General features: G+C 44.8%; 1 protein-coding gene across 1 annotated transcript in view; it reads right to left on the bottom strand.

Moving 5' to 3' along the window:
• Window positions 1-19,243, bottom strand: part of FGF14 (fibroblast growth factor 14) — a 460,968-nt gene extending 441,725 nt beyond the window's left edge. Inside the window, exons 1-2 of the mRNA XM_038759851.1 lie at window positions 19,145-19,243; window positions 18,482-18,999 (exon numbers count right to left, since the gene is read on the bottom strand). Coding sequence (XP_038615779.1) covers window positions 18,482-18,689 — 208 coding nt within the window. The 5' untranslated portion in view covers window positions 18,690-18,999; window positions 19,145-19,243. The remainder of the gene's footprint in view (window positions 1-18,481; window positions 19,000-19,144) is intronic.
• Between the last annotated feature and the right edge of the window lie 521 nt (window positions 19,244-19,764).

Here is a 19,764-nt window from a genome sequence, read left to right on the forward strand (position 1 = left end):
TACAGTGCTCTGCATACAGTAAGTGCTCAATAAATACAATTGAATGAATGAATGAATGAAAGAAGTGAAGTGACTTGCCTAAGGTCACATAGATAGAAGGTAGAGCTGGGCTAGAACCCAGGTCACCTGAATCAGTCTCCATTTTCTCCCCTCTCTACCTTGCCTAGGAACTTGAATCTTAACCTCTTAGGAGCTTGATATTCACTCAACTCCCAGCCCTGCAGTACAGTGCAAAGTCTTATCATCTCCCTTTCCCCCATCAGTAATTTATTTCAATGTCTGTCTCTGCTTCTAGACTGTGAACACGTTGTGGGCAGGGAACATGTCTACCAAACTCTACTGTGCTGTTTTCTTACAGACAACTAGTACAGTGCTCAACACACCATGAGCACTCAATAAATACCATTGATTAATTCACTGACAGACTATGCTCTCTCTTCCTCCCTTCAAAGCCCTACTGAGAGCTCACCTCCTCCAGGAGGCCTTCCCAGACTGAGCCCCATCCTTCCTCTCCCCCTCCCCATCCCCCCCACCTTACCTCCTTCCCCTCCCCACAGCACCTGTATATATGTATATATGTTTGTTCGTATTTATTACTCTATTTTATTTCTACATATTTATTCTATTTATTTTCTTTTGTTGGTATGTTTTGTTTTGATGTTCATCTCCCCCTTCTAGACTGTGAGCCCACTGTTGGGTAGGGACCGTCTCTATATGTTGCCAACTTGGACTTCCCAAGCGCTTAGTACAGTGCTCTGCACCCAGTAAGCGCTCAATAAATACGATTGACTGAATGAATGAATGAATATGCTGCCTCACAGAGAGAGGAGAATGTATGTTTGTGTGTGTGTGTGTGCACATGCGTGCACATCTGTGTTTGTGTGTGTCTCTTGACACTGCCATTTGGGCTATTCTAGTGGGGTTTCTCTTCCCCACTGATGTTTTCCGCAACTTTCCAGAATGGCACCAGGTCATTAGCAAAACCTTCCCCAAAACCTCCAGGAAGAGGCCTGGGCTATTACAGTGTCAACAGCAGTTGATGGTGTCACCCACTGAGAAAGATATGTAGAGGAACATCCCACCTATTGTGGAACAGGGTCATACCACAGTCCTCACCAATGTGTTTCTGCTCTCTCTCTCGGGAATGTGACCTAGTAGAAAGAGCCCACTCTTGGGAGTCGGGAATCTTGGATTCTAAATCTGGGCTCTGCCACTTGCCTGTTCAGTGACCTTGGACAAGTCCTTTGGCTCCTCTATCACTCAGTTTCTTCATCTGTAAAAATGGAAATAAGATACCTGTTCTCTCTCCTTTTAGTCTGTGTTCTCTCTCCTTTTAGTCTTGTGAGCATCATATGGTTATGGGAACTACGTCTATGTGGTACGGGGACTATTTCTAGACTGTGAGCCCACTGTTGGGTAGGGACCGTCTCTATATGTTGCCAACTTGTACTTCCCAAGTGCTTAGTACAGTGCTCTGCACACAGTAAGCGATCAATAAATACGATTGAATGAATGAATGAATGACTATTTATTTTGTTAATGATGTGCATCTAGCTTTATTTCCATTTATTCTGATGACTTGACACCTGTCCACATATTTTGTTTTGCTATCTGTCTCCCCCTTCTAGACTGTGAGCCCATTGTTGGGTAGGGACTGTCTCTATATGGTGCCAACATGTACTTCCCAAGTGCTTAGTACAGTGCTCTGCACACAGTAAGCGCTCAATAAATATGATTGATTGATTAGGGACCGTCTCTATATGTTGCCAACTTGTACTTCCCAAGTGCTTAGTACAGTGCTCTGCACACAGTAAGTGCTCAATAAATACAATTGATTGATTGATTAGGGACTGTCTCTATATGTTGCCAACTTGTACTTCCCAAGTGCTTAGTACAGTGCTCTGCACACAGTAAGTGCTCAATAAATATAATTGAATGAATGAATGAATGTCTGATCTATTTGTTTTGTTTCTTTCATCGCACACAGTACAGCAGTTGGCACATAGAAAGCACATCATTACTATTAACACTATTATTATTCCCAGAATAGACGCTACGCAGTCCCGCTGGCCAGTAAATCAGAGATCAGGGCAATGTTGAACATCATGGCAAATCCAACTCCCAGCTTCGTCTTTTTCGTATATACATGAACTTGAAAATACCGTTGCATTTTGGATCAATTAGTTAATGCCATCAATAAAAAGCTGCTAATAAATATTGCTCTTGAATAAAGCAGCAGATATTTTTGTAATCAAGCCCTAGATGCATTCAAGGGAAACAGCACACAGAAGGGTGTCACGTTACCAATCAACTGAACAGGAAATTGATTTTTTTCAGTATGGTCATGAATTTCTAGAGTGCCATACATTCTAATGTTCTTTTTCTTCTCCTTTGTTATTTTCTCTTTTCTGTCTAATACACCTGTCAAAGTGCTTAGATACTGAGGTGACAGATAACACTGAAACCGGTAAGTGTAGATTGGATAGATGGATGGGTTTAGATTTTCTCCGTGCATTTTTTTGTTCCAACTCTGACTTCTACGTTATCTAAGAGGATGCTTCTATTTGCGTGATGTGTGGAGTGATAGCTATTCAGAGTAGTGGCAGGTTTTAGATGCATATAGCCATGAAATAAAATTTCCAAAGATGGCCCGACTGATGAAGCTCACATGGAGAACCCATCCACTTCAATCAGTTCGGAGATCTTACTCTGGATAACAGCTGGTACTAACTTTAAATGAAAATTAATCACTGACCCTCTTTAAGGCCACACATGACTAGATTTTCAGGAATCTTTTCCCTCATTGCTATTCTGTAACTCAAGTTTCAAAATCTGAAATCTGAAATACTGTGAATTTTGAAATTCAGTTTCAAAATCTGAATACTTTAAAATGACCCTTCATTAAAATCTTTTGTGGGGGGCTTTTCTCTTTTCTTATATAACTACTGATATCATGCATGCTTTCTAGAAAGAGCACCAGGGCAAAAGATTCTGTCAGACCGCTCTGGCATTTACATGGGGCATCCATAGTTTCCAGCCAAAACCCAGGGTTAACTACCTCATGGGGAAATGCCAAGCATATATTCCCAACTCACTGTGTAAATATTATTTCTGAACATTTTCCTTTAAGTCTTTACATAATGAACCACAGGTGCCTTCAAATCACCATTTGGAGTTACTACACTACTTATCTGCTGCTCTCCATCATCTCGCCCCCTCCTAACTCACCTCCCTTCTCTCCTTCTCCAGCCCAGCCCACACCCTCCGCTCTTCTTCCTCTAACCTCCTCACTGTGCCTTGTTCTCTCCTGTCCTGCCATCAACCCCCAGCCCACGTCCTCCCCCTGGCCTGGAATGCCCTCCCTCTACACATCCGCCAAACTAGCTCTCTTCCTCCCTTCAAAGCCCTACTGAGAGCTCACCTCCTCCAAGAGGCCTTCCCAGACTGAGCCCCCTTTTTTCTCTCCTCCTCCCCATCCCCCCCGCCCTACCTCCTTCCCCTCCCCACAGCACCTGTATATATGTTTGTACAGATTTATTACTCTATTTATTTTACTTGTCCATATTTACTACTCTATTTATTTTGTTAATGATGTGCATTTAGCTTTAATTCTATTTGTTCTGATGACTTGACACCTGTCCACATGTTTTGTTTTGTTGTCTGTCTCCCCCTTCTAGACTGCGAGCCCCTCGTTGGGTAGGGGCCGTCTCTCTACGTTGCCAACTTGTACTTCCCAAGCGCTTAGTACAGTGCTCTGCGCACAGTAAGCGCTCAATAAATACGATTGAATGAATGAATGAATCTGATTTGATACAGACTGACCTTGTGAAGTCTACTATGCCTTTGATTTGATTACCCCACATTATTGTGATTTGAGATTTTTGTTACTCCAGTGCTGTCAGTTTCCAACAGAAGTTCATTCATTCATTCATTCATTCAATCGTATTTATTGAGCGCTTACTGTGTGCAGCGCACTGTACTAAGCACTTGGGAAGTACAAGTTTGCAACATATAGAGACGGTCCCTACACCATCAGAGCCAGAGATCTAGTAACAAGAGGAACTATTGCCACTGGGGATAGAAACAGCCTAAGACATTTTTATCCTTTCCGGGCCAAGTCCTAACGGCGGGTACAGTTTGACTGGAAAGTCTGTACCAGTGGGAAAAATCACCCAGTAATGGAGGTTATTAGGGGGTCATTCCTCATAGAGACTGACACTTTTTTAATGGTATTTGCTACGTGCTTGCAATGTGCCAGACACTGTACTGATTGCTGGGGAAGATACAAGATAATCAGATTGGGAATGGTCCTGGTCCCACATAGGGCTGTAAGTTCCTTGTAGGCAGGGAATGTGTCTGTTTATTGTGGTATCATACTCTCCCAAGCAACTAGTATCGTGCTTTGCACACAGTAAGCACTCAATAAATACAATTGAATGAATGAATGGCTCACCGTCTTAATCCTCATTTTACAGATGAAGTGACTGAGGCACAGAGAAGTTAATTGACTTGCCCAAGGTCACACAGCAGACAAGTGGCTCAGTCAGGATTAGAATCCAGGTCCTTCTGACTCCCAAGCTTATGAAAGTTATCCTGGCTGTTACTTAAATTACACCGTGAGACTAAGCCTTGCATCTAAGAAATGTATGCATGAATTAGATTTAATTATGGAGAAACCTGACCTGAGAGAAGCAGAGTGGCCTAGTGGATAGAGCGTGGGTTTGGGAGTGAGAAGTACTGGGATTCTATTCCGGGCTCCGACACTTGTCTGCTGTGTGACCTTGGGCACGTCATTTAACTTCTCTGTGCCTCATCTAAAATTGGGGATTAAAACTTTGAGCCCCATGTAGCACTGGGACTGTGTCCAACCTGATTAGCTTGTATCTACCCCAGTGCTTAGTACAGTATCTACCCCAGTGCTTAGTACCTAGTAAGTACTTAATACCATAAAAAATGAGAGGTAATACAGCATCTTTTTCTGAAGTGCTACATTGAGCTTTTTCTAACATCCCTGAGACGTTCAGCAATAAGAGCAATGCAGTTTTAAAGGGTGCATTGGAAGGGAAAAACAAGAGAAAGATGGGCCCGAAAGGAAAGGATGCGGATTAAGAAGGTTTTTGGAAGAGGAGCTACGTCATTGCTAATTAGCAATAAAATAAGTCGCCATTTCCCAAAATGGAATATTTAAAATGCTCTGTCAAATGATGGATAGCTGAGCACTGTTTTTAAGTTCAAATTCTATCCCGTAACACAGAATTATTGCCAGAGAGCATTAACAGTGGCATGAGGTCTCAGGTGCATTCAAATGGGATTTTCCCCTTAGTAATGTGTTTTTTACACAGGGAATCAGTGTGAGCCAGAGGAGAAAGCACAGGCCTGAGAGTCCGGGGACCTAGCCTCTAATCCTGGCTCTGCCCTTGTCCGTTGTCACGACAAGTCACTCAACTACTCTGTGTTGCGGTTTCCTCATCTGTAAAATGGAACTCCAATACCTGTTCTTCCCTCTTACCTACACGGTGAGCCCCAGTTACCTCATCTTATGGTTTATCTTATATCTATCCCAGCAGTTAGTACAGTGTCTAGCACATACTAAGTATTTAACAAATACACAATTATTATTATTGGCAACACAGTGCACACCAGCTCGGCAGCGTGATTGGGATTAGTGGAGCAGGAGTGTGTCATTCGTGTTACTTGGAAAAACTATACCAGGCAACAGTGTGTTTTATGGTATTTGTCAAACACTTACTATGTGTCAAGCACTGTTCTAAGCACTGAGGTAGGTACAAGTTAATTGAGCCCACTGCTGGGTAGGGACCGTCTCTGTATGTTGCCAACTTGTACTTCCCAAGTGCTTAGTACAGTGCTCTGTACACAGTAAGCGCTCAATAAATACGATTGAATGAATGAAAAGGTCAGACAAAGTCCCTGTCCCTCACAGGGCTCACAGTCTAAGTAGAAGGGAGAATGGGTTACAGTTGAGGAAACAGAGGCGCAGGGAAGTTAAGTGACTTGCCCAAGGTCACACACCAAACAATTGGAAGAGCCAAGATTAGAACCCAGGTCCACTGACTCTGAGGCCCATCCTCTTTCCACTAGGCCTTGCATTTAGTGACCACATTCACGCCAAACATTCATAATGTCATTCATAAATGTCATCCACTCAACTAGTGCAACTGAGAAAATTTCAAATCAAATGTCCAGAGTTTTAATTGCCCACTTCACAGTAAGCCAGGGGGAAATGTCCCAGTGTTTTGCACAACAAAAAGCCTCCCATCTATACTCCAAACTGTAATTATCTCTGTGGGTAATGGTACGAAAAAAATCAATCATATTTATTGAGTGCTCACTGTGTGCAGACCACTAGTGTACTAAACACTTGGGAGAGTACAGTATCACAAATTTGGTAGACACTTTCTCTGTCCACAGGAAGTTTACAGTCTAAAGGAGGGGCTTACCCCTGGAAAATCCTAACTTTGATGATAATATTCTGAAATGATCTGAAAGACTAATGATAATGGTTAATGATAAAGATTTAGGATGGTGCCGAGTGTTTAAGCCCCATGTTTTGAGAATAGTTGTGATGACAGACAAAGAAAAATCGGCAATACACAACCACAAAGATTGATTCCTCTTTTATTGACTGAATTGATTGAATTTCCTGGGTTGGTTAGCTAGATGACCTTAATCTCTGCTAATTCTATTTCTAGTGAGGAACACTGGATATCCGGGAAAGGAATGCAAGGAAATGGTTGAGTCAGTATAAAGAGGACACCTTTTCATGGCTATTAGGTCAACAGCTACCAGATTTGAAGGAGAAGGGAAAAGGAATGAAGTATATTAAGTGTATTGTGCTAATCTGCATCCACAGAATCGTGGCAGCAAGGAAAAAGCACTGACTTATGGAATAAACTGCCTCAGGAAGCCCCAGAAACGGCCTGTTCTCTGCTTCAGAGTCAGAACACCTCGTGCACAAGATGAACCTGGCTGGAGAAGGGAGTTTGGGTTGTGGAAATGAGGCCACATTTGTACACCTACAAGCAGGGAATGCACTTGCGCCCTTTCACACTTGTTATTTTAAAAATAATAATAATACTGCACCACAAGGGCATGCCCCAGGTTCCCGCAGGGACCGAAGATTGCTAGCCTAGTTTGAAAGGGAGGAAGTGTCACAGAAGTGGCAAACACACTATTCTATGAGCCACTGTAATTATGGAGACAACGAAATGTTATAGGAAAAAAGATTTTGATTATAAGTACTTTCAGTTCTATCTAAACAGCAGGTGTGTACACTTATATATGTAAATGGAATACAACTCCTGCTTCCTTCTCTTTTCTCACTGGGCTTGAACAATTAATCTGAAAACTCAAGCAGGATACAGCATTGGGCATGCAGGGGCATCTGTTGCAAACTTGTACTTCCCAAGCGCTTAGTAGAGTGCTCTGCACACAGTAAGCGCTCGATAAATGTGATTGAATGAATGAATCAATCTGTTGAAAACAGAAAACTCTAGCAAATCCTGAAGATCTTCTCTTTGAGATTCTACCTTTGGTTTAAGGCATTTTATTCACGATCAAAGGTTTTCAGGCTACCCATACTTGGTAAAACTAGACTTCCTGAAGTGCCTGCACCAGGAGTCAACTCTCGGAGGAACTTGTAGAATATAAAAGTGTCCTCCTTTGCTGGCAAATCCACCCCTGCAATTCAACCTGCCTAGTGCCAAAGTTACTAATCCATGGAGGTTTCAAAGAATATTTAGGGGAGAACAAAGGGGACAGGAAGACGGGTGAAGGATCAAGGTCAGCAGAAAAATCAGTTCTGAAAAGAGAAGAGATTGGAGCAGGATCAAGGCAGAGAGGAACCTCTCAGGGGAGCATTACAACTCTGCCCCAATTTGTCCGTGGTTTCATAGGACTTGGTTCCACTGTCCTGTGAGCCCTAGAAACGCAGAATATAGCAGCTGGTAAAGAGCTATTGGCTAGAAACCTATTGGCTCGAGCTGCAATGAGCAAGTGGGGGCATTTGACCCCAGATATTCAGGGGATAGATTTAACAGTCTGCACCAAGTCTGTAGTGACATTCAATTCCCTATCTCACTTTGCACCATTAGGCCCAATCAGCCATCTTGCAAAAAATGGCCTCTGGACACGGGCTAATAGCAGGTGGATGATTCATCTCAGCACATCACCTCTACAGCAAAGAATAGCTAAAATCGAATTCTGCTGACAGAAGGCTACCTTATAATCTCAAGCGTGGTTTCATGGGACAAGCGGAATGAAGCTGAATCAAATATACTGCGCTGCTTTACTCTGTAGGTGACGGGACGAGGATCAGATGAGATCCCCGCTGATGCCAACAGTCGAATCATCCTAAGTAATCTTGGGATCTTGAGTGACTTTTAAGTGCAGCCAAACCTTTTGTAGCCGTTGCCAAAATCCAGGTTTATTGATGATGTAGAGTGATTTTGCACAGTCTGCAAGCACTGTGTAAGAGTCTTGATGTTGTTTCCTTGTTTTCTGCTTCTGATGTGCAGCCAAGATCACTTCTGCTGGGCCCTGCTGTGGTCTGACGCTGCATTGCGATTCTGGGAGTGCCTGGTTAACTATGTTCTTCCGTAACAGGACCGGGAAGACTCTGGCGAGGATCTTGCCAGCGATGGAGAGCAGGAGCTACCACAGTAATTGTGGCAGTCAACTCACTCCCTTTTCTCTTTGAAGATGATGAGAATGGGGGCATCTGAAATCCCGTGTCATTTTCTGACTTGGTCATATATAAGCAGGTGATGAACTGCTTATGCTTATGTAATAAGCTCCTTGTGGGCAGGGAGCATGTCTAGCAACTCTCTTGTATTATACTCTCCCAGGCACTTAAGCAGTGCTCTACCCACAGTAAGGGTTCAATACATACCATTGATTGATGCAGATCTGGGAGTTTTGCCATGCTTCATGACTCTAACTACAGCAGTGACTTTATTAAGTATTGTTCTAAAAGCCATATCATCACATTTTTGGGATCAACCGATCAATCAGTGGTATTTATTGAGCACTTACTTGTGCGGGGCACTCTACTAAGTACTTGGGAGAGCACAATATAATAAGGAACAAAATTGGTAGACACATTCCCTGCCCAAAAGGAGTTAAACTAGTCTTCATAAAACTTCATCCAAATGTGTTAAATGGCATCGTTGAAATAACTAAATTTTTGCCAGCTCAATTAAGATTCTTCTTTGCCCATAATCAGGAGGACAAAGCCACCTCTACTTTTCAGTGGAGAGGTGGAGCTATGTATGAATCTGACATTGAACTCCTTCATGGAGTTATTTGAGTTCTACAAGGTGGTAATTTACCTGAAAAAAATTGATATACCAGCTTGCAGCTGGAAAACCATCAGTGGAAACAAAAATTTTCATCTTAGACTGTGAGCCCGTCTAGTCATCTAGACTGTGAGCCCGTTGTTGGGTAGGGAACATCTCTATATGTTGCCAACTTGTACTTTCCAAGTGCTTAGTACAGTGCTCTGCACACAGTAACAGTGCTTTGCACATAGTAAGTGCTTAATAAATGCCATCATTATTATTACAGTAAGTGCTCAATAAACATGATTGAATGAATGAATGATGCAGGAACTGTGTCCAAACTGATTACCTTGTATCTACTCCAGAGTTTAGAACAGTGCTTGACATATAGTAAGCACTGAAAAAATACCATTAAAAAAAATAAAGTTCCTTGGGGGCAGGAAACATATCTACCAACTCTGTTGTATCATACTCTCTCAAGGGCTTAGTACAGACCTCTGCACAAAGTAAGAGCTCAGTAAGTAGCATTCACTGATTGATCAGTAAAGCAGAGCTGAATGTCACTGAAATACACTAACTGGCGATGGACACAATTCAACTATGCACAGATAAACAAAGAAATGGAAAATGGGCAAGTCTGGCAAAGTTTGGTGACACTGGAACACCGATCCATCAGTCAAATGTATTTATCGAGCACTTACTGGGTGGAGCACTATTCTAAGTGCTTTGGAGAGTACAATATAACTGACTTGATAGACACCTTCCCTGCCCACAGTGAGCATCAACTTTTTTAACCAAACTGAAGGTCTACCAAGTTCTATGGGGAGATCTGGACCTACCACAGAAAACCATCCAGCTCCTCTAGTATCACCTACGAACCTATGAAAAACAAATGGCAAGACAAGATTGCCAAGAAAAGGTCCTGGATCTCACACAACTCAGCAACACTGACGCAGTGTTCACAGCAAAAACGCCTCACTGGTTGGTCCATAGGAAGAAAAAGGATGTTGGCAGGATTCCCAGACAAATGTTGCACGGTGGCCTGAAATGGATGCTCAAGCAAATCGGAAGGGCAGAACAAATATAAAGGCACAATGAAGCGGAGTCACAGAGTCCAGCCGGGGACTGTTGGGAGACAACAAACATCAGTCAGACCGATGTGATGGGCTGCATTCTGGAAGGCAATTATTCTCCTTGAAGTCTAGGAAGTCAAGGGAAAGATTTGAAAATGGTAACAAGGTTTGCAAATTGCAAATGTAGCCAAACAGAAAAAGACAATTATTAGGTAGCCTCAGCATTAAAAAAAAACTGTCAGTCTTTCATCGTCGTCTCCAACTACATACCCACATACGAATAGCATCTCAACAGCAAAAGCGGGATGTTCAAAAGTGAAAGTCAGCTGGTTGTGTCTGATCTGACTCGCTTCCTTTGTAGGAATAGTTGCATTCACCCATATGGATAGAGCGATTGCTTCTGGAGCCATGAACCACTGTAACCAAATCTACCCCAGAAGCATTGGCTGGCATAACACAGCCAATGTCAGTTTGTGTCCACTGTCTTTTCCCATTAGACTGCAAGCTCCTCAAGTGCTGGAACCAGTCCAATGATCTGATCTCAAGTCCCTAATATAGTGCTTTGGAACCAATAAGCACTGCATCAAAGCTGGTGATAATGAAGAGAGGTGGGAGAGGTAGAAGAGGAGAACTGAATAAAAAAAGATAAGTAGAAGGCGAAGTGTGGGCTGGTGGGTAGAGAATGGGCCTGGGCATCAGAAGGACCTGGATTCTAATTCTGGTTCTGCCACTTGTTCACCGTGTGACCTTGGGCAAGTAGCATAACTTCTCTGTGCCTCAGTTTCCTCGTCTGTAAAATGGGAATTAAGACTCTGAGTCCCAAATGGAACATTGACTGTGTCCTACCTGATTAGCTTGTATCTATCCCAGCACGTTAGTACAGGGCCTAGCATGTAGCAAGTGCTTAACAAATACCAGAAAAAAGAGAAGGAAAAAGAGAAAGGGAGGAGAAAGCGGAGTAGGAAAAGAGATGAAAGAAAAGAATGGAGGAGAAGAGGGGGACGGGAAGGAGAAAGAGGAGGAGAAGGAAAGGCCAAGGGCAAGGAGAAGGGTGAGAAAAGGAGGAGGAGGAGGAGGAGAAGGAGGGGGGAGAAGAACAAAGAGGAGGAGGAGGAGGACAAGGAGAACAAGGAGGAGTAGGAGAAGAAGAGGAGGATAAGGAGGAGGAGGAGCAGAAATGTCCATGGAGTTTAATCATTAGGAAAAATGTCCCTAACTATTTGGGAGATCATAAGTCCTGGGATCAGGTCTCTGGTGAGGTAGAATCCATCTTCAATCTCAACTGATTTGATTAGGGTCTACTCACAGTCAAAACGGAATCAATGCATCCCATTTCCCCTCTGTCTCTGAGAGGCAAGCTAACAGTGAGATTAGTAGGGTGCAGAGAGCAGCTATCAATCAATAAGTGCCCAAGGACATGCTCAAGGATGCAATCTTTCTAAAAACATAACCTTCGTGGCCACCTCCTGGTGCTTGTCAGGACTTTGGTGCTGAATTGTGCTGAAAAGTACTATACTAAGAGCAAATTTTCTTGTCATTAACTACCTAATATGTCATACATCATTAAGACCATAAAGACAAATGTGGATTCTGTAAAACAAATTTTAAAAAAAGTTGACATTGAATGTGCCACATGTTTGGCTAATGGAAGGAAAGAGATAGAAAGGGGTGCTCTTTTTCCTATCTCCTCCACCAAAATGCTACTCTGTAATAATCTACAGGGCATTCCATTATAGAACAACTTGTGGAAGACCATAGTTTCCTAATGTCTCCCTACGAAGCAAAGAGATGAACTGGGGAGTTGGGGGATGCAGGGATGGGGGCATACCAGCTTTACCTTTCCAGAATATGTTCAGATCACCCTGAATTGCTGTCCCTGCAGAAACATCAAATTGAAAAAATAAAAACCAAAAAACCAAGTCATAAGAAAATGCTGCAATTGCAAAAGGAATGAGATTAGAATTTAGGGAAGCTGATGGAAATTGTGCTCCACAAACCAACGTCACACAACTACCAAACAGCGAAATTGGGTTATAACAATCAATCGTTATCGTTCTTCTTAAGCACTTACTATATGCCATGCACAGTGCTTTATGCTGGAGTAGATACAAGATCATCAGTTTGGCCACAGTCCCCGTCCCACATGGGGCTCACAGTCTAAAGAGGAGGGATTGGGATTTAATCCTCGTTTTTCAGGTGAGGACCAAGGCACAGAGAAGTTAAGTGACTTCCCCAAGGTCGCACAATTGACAAGTGGCAGAGGCAGGATTAGAATCCAGGGCCTCTGACTCCCGGGTTTGTGTTTTTTCCACCAGGCCGCACTGTTTCCTGCGCTATATTCTAGAGAAGTCATTGATTATGACAGATATGTTATCTAGAACATGATAAAAATAGACAATGTAGAATTGGGTATCATACATATCAAAGTTAACATCAGGTTTCAAAAAAGCGTAATAACGTTTGGGCTTGCTTTCACGACGGATGCAATTATTAACTGACACTATTTGCAATGAAGCAAATATGGCAAGAGGTAGAAAAAGTAAATTTGTTCTAATTAAATTATACCTCAGTGCAAACTTAATAGCTACACTGCTTATATAATTGAATTCTGTATTCTTACTGAAGAAACTTATGACATAATCCTGTAAATCACCATTTTTCCAAGTAGGAAACAGCTAAAATTTTTAACTGATCCTATTTCAGCACTGTAACAATATCACCCAGGAGCAAAGATCATAGCATTTTCCCAGCTACCACAAGAATAAACTTTCTTGTTCAGACACACCATGAAATTAAAATGGCCTATTCTGTGACTTTACTAAAATTAACGTGTATAAAATGTTCTCGGCATGGAAGGTACAGTAAGCAAAGTGTGAGCACATCTTGATTTTTCTAAATGGAAACATTCAAATCTGCTCAGAGAGACGATAGGTAATAAATCTATGAAGACAGTTCATGAAGGGCCCCAATTTTTCAATCGTCTAAGAGGATTTTAATCTTCAGATGAAAAAAATGCAAGTCTTTATTTCCACAGTTTTAGGGGGACAGGTTCAGTGGGAAGCCATGAAATGAACCTCTGATTGGGCTTTAGCACTCCCGAGAGCATTCTCATTTGAAAGAATTTTCTCCTTTATGAATGTAGCCTAACAAGCTAGCTGTAGGTTCAGTCAAAAATCATCCTGATTGTTAAAACTAACTTTAGATGATCTGGCACTGAGTGTCACACGTTTCATCTCAATTGAAGAAGAAATCCATTCACAGCTGTGCACTAGCTCCCACCCCCTCGGGCTGCTGTCATGGCAACATCCCGAACCCAGTTTTTGTCCAGTGGGAAGCACAAGTGAGACAGTGGGAAAAAGCAGCTCTCCCCTCCCTTCTACATCAAGCTTTGGTGAAGCAAGTTCCTGAGACAGTTCTATCTTGGGTATCCCCCAATCCCTGCTACCGTCACTGTCCACCTGGACGGTTACAATCCAGAAAAACTGGGAGATGAAGGGGAAAGTGCAGAGTGGACATAAACCAGCGGGGCTCAGAAATGTCTTGGCAGAGCCCTGAATTCCCTCTCCCAGCGAGCAGTCCTGCTTAGGCTGCCCTGAGCACTGTTCCCCCTAGAGAGCTCAAGAATTGAAGAATTCTATCCAAACCTCTCTCCATCGTAGATATTCCTTTTCCTAGGACTGCAGTGACTCTCCAGCTCCACAGAGAGACAGGGCAGCCCACATCGAGGGGGTTTAGGGAACTTCACCCCAATCTCCAAATTTCCCCCTACAATCTGGCTATCAAGGTGGGTAATGTGCCATCTTCCCCCAGAGCTGCAGACTCTCAAGGAGGACTTCATTCCACTTTTCCTCCCTCTGAACACATAGGATTTTTGCAGCCCTTGAAAGTCCGGTGTTTCACAGCCCTGATTTGGGGTTCGGAGACCTTAAAGCATTGACGTACTTGCTGCAAAATGGTTTCGCCATTTAAAATGGCTCCTTCTGAACCGGTTTGGGACTCTGGAACCGATGTTTCTGGGGTTCAATAAGGGAAGCGGCTATTTAAAGAGTGGAAACATGAGCTCATCGGCAGTTCTTTTCTTCAAACACCCTTTCTCATGTCTCCCATCCCTGGGGGGGCATCGTGTTTAGTTTAAACTGGAACTAAAAGTGGCATCCTGGATACAAACAGTGCAAGCTTCTACACAATAATGTTCAGTGACATTTCCTTTTATTTTCCCTTTTTTTAGACCCATTTAATTGCCTGGATTATAATTTCCAAGACCTCATCAGCAAGGACTGATTTTTTTTGTATCTTTTATGTTGGCATAATGGTTTCTTTTCTCAGTCACTTTTCTCAAGAGTCCCACACTTAGATTTGGAGGCCCTGGCTTCTTGCCTTCAACATCTGGTCAGCCTTTCCTATTGGATAGCCCAGCACAGGATGACTATTCCATAGAATAATATCAATTTCTCCAGGGAAATACAATAATTTGGAATTGATGCTCCACTACATTAGGGTTTGTGTTGACTAGGCCAGTGAGGCTCAGAAGTGTCTTAGCAGAGCCCTCGAATTCACCTCCAAGTTAGTAGTCATGCTTAGTCTGTTCCTTAGAGCCATAAAACACACTGCTCTAAGCAATGTTGCACCTAGAGAGTTAGAGAATTGAAGAATTCTAACCAAACATCTCTCCATCCTAGATGCCCCTTTCCTAGGAATTCAGTGGCTCTCCATTGAGAGCTGGAACAGCCAACCAAGCCAGGGCAGCACACATAGATGGGGAAATATAGTCACTTGGAAGCAGTGCCCCAATGTGTTAGGGTTAGGACTTGAGTCATCACGAGAAAGCTGATGATTTTAAATTTTATCCTCGAGTATTAAACTACGACTCTCATGGCAAAGTAGACTCATGGTCTTGACTTCCCATGACTTCCCCATGACAACAGCAGTCTTTAATATTGGATGTTCAATGTTTATGATGGAAATAGGAACAACTCCCTCCAAGTTTGGTGTTTTATTTCCCCCAAGAGCGAATCATTATTCAAATACGAATGCTCTTCCCAAAAGGGAAAACTGCAGCTTCATTCGCTTTTCAGTTTTGCCTTCTGGTTGATTCAGAAATATAGACATTTGATCAAAATTAATCAATATTATTTGGATGGATTAGAATACTGACCCAGTGGTCATCATTTTTAGTGTCATGATCCTCATCTTCAACCAGAACTTTCAGAGTGGACTTCAAGAACTAACTGCCTATAGGTTTTGCATATTCAACTCTGAAATACACTTAATGCTCCCAAAAGACAGGCAACTCAGAGTTATAGTATTCAAATATAACTTTTTCCACAGCAAGCACTGACAGATGAAGTAGTATTAGATAAAAGTACAGGAAAACACACACTGTTTTTCAGCAACTGGCCCAATGTTTTTTTGTTTTTGTTTTTAAATGTTGACCCAATTATTCCATTTTTAGGCATAATAAGTTGGCAAAATAAATGTCAACTTGTTCCTTTGGGGCTTTTGGCAAAATAAATGTCAACTTGTTCCTTTGGGGCTTTTAATGTTAAGGTTTGGGGGAATTCCTCTTCATTTTAATTGATCAGCTAACTTCCCAGCTGAAATCCTTTCTTGGGATGAGAAACCCGCAACAAACTTCAGACTTGATTTTACTTGCAAATAGAGAGTGAAAGATTTGAAAAATAACATTATCAGGAAGCTTTTAAAAGACAAACAGTAAAGCTTACTAAAATACCACTAAAAATATCTCGTCTCACTTTTATACTAGCTTTTATCCTCAACCCATCGGCTCCACGAACATATTTGAATTCTTCGTGATGTTGCTGGCCATACTTAGGTGTACCATCACTTCAAATATGAGTGCTTTGGTACTCACAAGAGTCAAAATGTATTGCTCCAAAAATAATCTGTCATATGTTTGGCACATATACAAACACCAGTGCGGGTTGGGGGATGACTTTTTTTGAAAGAGACAGGGGTGGGTTTGGGAAGAGGTGGGGAATGATTTTTAAAACTATTAAAGCCTGGGATGGGGATGAGGGGGGTAAGTTGGCGCTTCCAACCAAGGCGACTGCAAAAGATGGCAAAGAACAGCTAATTAACTTCCTGCTGCTTAATGAATTGTTTACTCAGTCCCTAAGAGATGAGCAGGGACTAACAATTTCAGGGCGAGTATGCCAACAGACAGGCGGAGAAACAGTGATTGGGGTCTTGGTGGGTGGGATGTAAACTCAGAAAGAGACCTTCATTTCCATTCCCTATCCTTGATCTTTTCCTGCTACTCGGACCCTCACTCTATCCCGGGGCCTAAGTGGCCCCACTTAAATCTTGCTGAGGGGGAAAGATGCGGGGAGGGTGACCCGGGAGGAGAGGGGCTGGACTAGTCCCTGGGGGCGGGCTGGGAGGTTCAGAGGGGGGCTTGGAGGATGGAAACGGGGAGAGGGATGAAGGGAGGAAGGGAATAGGGAGGGAGAAGAGGGTGAGGGGGAAGAGGGCAAGAGGGAGACTCGCTCACTGCAGTACAGAGCAGGGTGCTCAGGAGCTCCTCTTGGAAGTCTGAGCACAGCACAGCTTTCTGGGGCTTTCCTTCCCTGAGCTTCGGGGCTGTTCACCCCTTAAAGATGCTCTGCCGGCCCCCATCCTGTGCACCTCTCCTCCCAAACCCCTCTTCTTCCCACCTCCCTCCAAGAGACCCCAGGGCACTAGCTCCTTTTCCTATAAGGCCCCCAGCCCCGGGAGGCAGGGAAATGGGGGCGCTGGAAGGACCGGTCCCGGGGGATGGGGGGTCCCAACAGCCTGTGGGTATTGGGGTGTCAGAAAGGCGGGGACAGTGTGTGATCTACTACACTGCAGTGCCTCTGCGGGGCAACGCTCCCACCAGGGCCTGGCTTCCCAGGCCAACCCCACTAAGGGGGAGGGAGACCCAGACCTCACCCCACGAGGCCACAGCGCTTAGAACAGTGCTTCACCGCCTAGAACAGTGCTTGGCACATCCTAAGTGCTTAACAAATACCACCACCATCATCATTATTATTATTACTACCCCAGGCCCTCGGGGAGGCCAGCAGGCCTGCCGCAGCTTACAGGGAGGTAGGACAGGATCCCCCCAACCCCCCGACCCTCGGGGAATCTTCCCAAATCCCAGGCCGGAGATGGGAGTAGGGGGAGGCCCGACGCCCCAGCTTTCTGGTGGCTTATGTAACCGGCTGGTAGTTGCCCCGGTCGGAGCCAGGGTCGTCGAGGGGCATCCCCCTCTCTAATGCCTACAGCCTCCAGACTCGCTCCCACGGGAGTCAGGTTGGCAGGATTGTTTCCCCCGCCCCCCCCCCCAAAAAAAGAAAAAGGCCAAAGCCATCGTCCACAAAGAAGCCACAGCAGAGGGGGAGGCCCCCTTCGGGGAAGATGCTGCTGGGCTGGTCTCCCTCCTCCCCTGCCCTCCTTCCTCCCCAAGCCCCCGCCCCACCTTGGCATCTGTGCCCCACGGGAGGGGTGGGGAGGGGGCGTGGACCGAATCAATATTCTGCCACCTCGTACTGGGGTGGGGGGCAGGGAGGGAGAGACGGGGGAGCAGGCGGAGGAGCAGATTCTACTTTGGGAAAGGCGGAGATCCCGGGATGCGAATATTTAGCCAGGGAAAGTGGAGTGTAGAAGCCCAGCCTCGAGCTCTAGGCGTCCAAACCGCAGGCAAAGCAGCCGGAGACAAAGCCTCCCTCCCTCTCTCGGTCCCTCCAGCCTCTTCCCCGGCCTCCCCTCCATCCCTCCCCCTCCTCCTCCTCTTCCTCCTTCCCCCAACTCCATCCAGATCGCTGCAACTAAAACCATTCCCGCAACAGTCCACACATCCAAAGAAAAGCAACCCTCTGCGTTTTGGGGGTTTAGGGGTTCTTTTTTTTTTTAAAGTTTCCTCTCCCCCACTGATGGGATGTCAACCGTTTTTCCTCTTCCCTGATTCTCTGAAGCTGTCCGTGCTTATTCATACAATGCCTCTCTGCACCGGCTGTCCTGGCCTCTTTCTGAATCCCTTCCTTCTCTCCCAGCCGAATTGCAGAGAATTCTCCATGAGCAACAGACAGATTATCGTGAAGGAAAAGAAAACACGATGCACGAATCGCTTACCAGTTGGGTTCTTGTTTTTCTTAAGACTCTTGCCACAAAGACACTGCAGCATATGCGTTCCTTTGCTGAATATGTTCCAAAGAAACCACATTGATTTGGGCGAAAAGCAATCCAGTAGCTTAGACCCCCTGAGAAGGAACCGATCTTCGTGGTTGCATAATAATAATTTGAGACCAGTTCTTCTGAAGAGGGGCACCAGTTTTACCATAGGAAAAAGCGATATTATTCCGATCTTCTCCCAGTTTCTCCCACCACCCCCCCACCCCCCCTCACGTGGTGTATTTCTTTGAGACTTCTCAATGAATGTTGATTTTTCGACCAGGATGGACGGTGGATCGGGTCACCACTGGAGCTTTACCAAAAGGGGGGGAAAAAATTCCTTTTCGGTAGGCAGGCGAGTGAGAAGGCAGAGAAATCCCAGCTGTGGGCCGGAGCTGATGGGAAAGGACGGCGGAGCAAGGAGGAGCTCCAGTGGGAGAACCATAGCCTTCACTTGATCGCTCTGAGGATGGGTGGATCTGCAGAAGCCAAAGCAGGATTCATCTTATTGAGAGAAGACTGCCATTGTACAGCCCCTAGGAGAAAGAGAGGGTAGGGGGGGACACTCACACACACATACACTCCTCACATTCACACATACACACATACACACATCTCCAATACCTCCTCTCGGATCAGGCCTCCCTCGCAAGGCTTTACACTCTCCTCCAAAAAAATAAAAGAGGTGTCGATCTTGCAATCGATCCCGCGGGGGGGTGTTTATAGAATCTGATGGATCCTGCGGTTCTCAATTCCCCACCCCACCCCCCACCCTCCCCCCACCCCTCAGGAGAGATGCGAAGGTCGGTCCTTCTTCCCCTTGGAGATGCTGGAGGAGGCGGAGAGGGAGCCGGCTGCCTTTCTTCTTCCTCCTCCCGTTTCCAGCCCCGCTGTGCATGAGGAAAACCTTCCTTTCCCCCCCTCCCCCCCTCCTCGGACTGCTCTCCCGAGCCTCGGATGGGAATGACAGGCATTGGAGGGAGGAGGAGGAGGAGGAGGAGGAGTTGAAGTTTGCATTGCACAGACTGGCTTGCCATGACGTAGCCACGTGCTCCCGGACTCCGTCACCAGTGAGATGCTTCTACGAGCCCAGGAAGGGCAGTATCACTGCAGTCTCTCGGCTTGGCCCTCCTCTTCACCCCCATTCCCATCCCGCTCCCCCATCCCCAACCTCCCCCCCACCCCCAGAACCTCCCCACCCGACTCTGAATGCCCGCTCTTCCCCGGCTTTTTCGCTGCAGCCT

Source organism: Tachyglossus aculeatus, chromosome 17 (genome assembly GCF_015852505.1).
Source record: "Tachyglossus aculeatus isolate mTacAcu1 chromosome 17, mTacAcu1.pri, whole genome shotgun sequence".
Classification (NCBI taxonomy): Eukaryota; Metazoa; Chordata; class Mammalia; order Monotremata; family Tachyglossidae; genus Tachyglossus; species Tachyglossus aculeatus.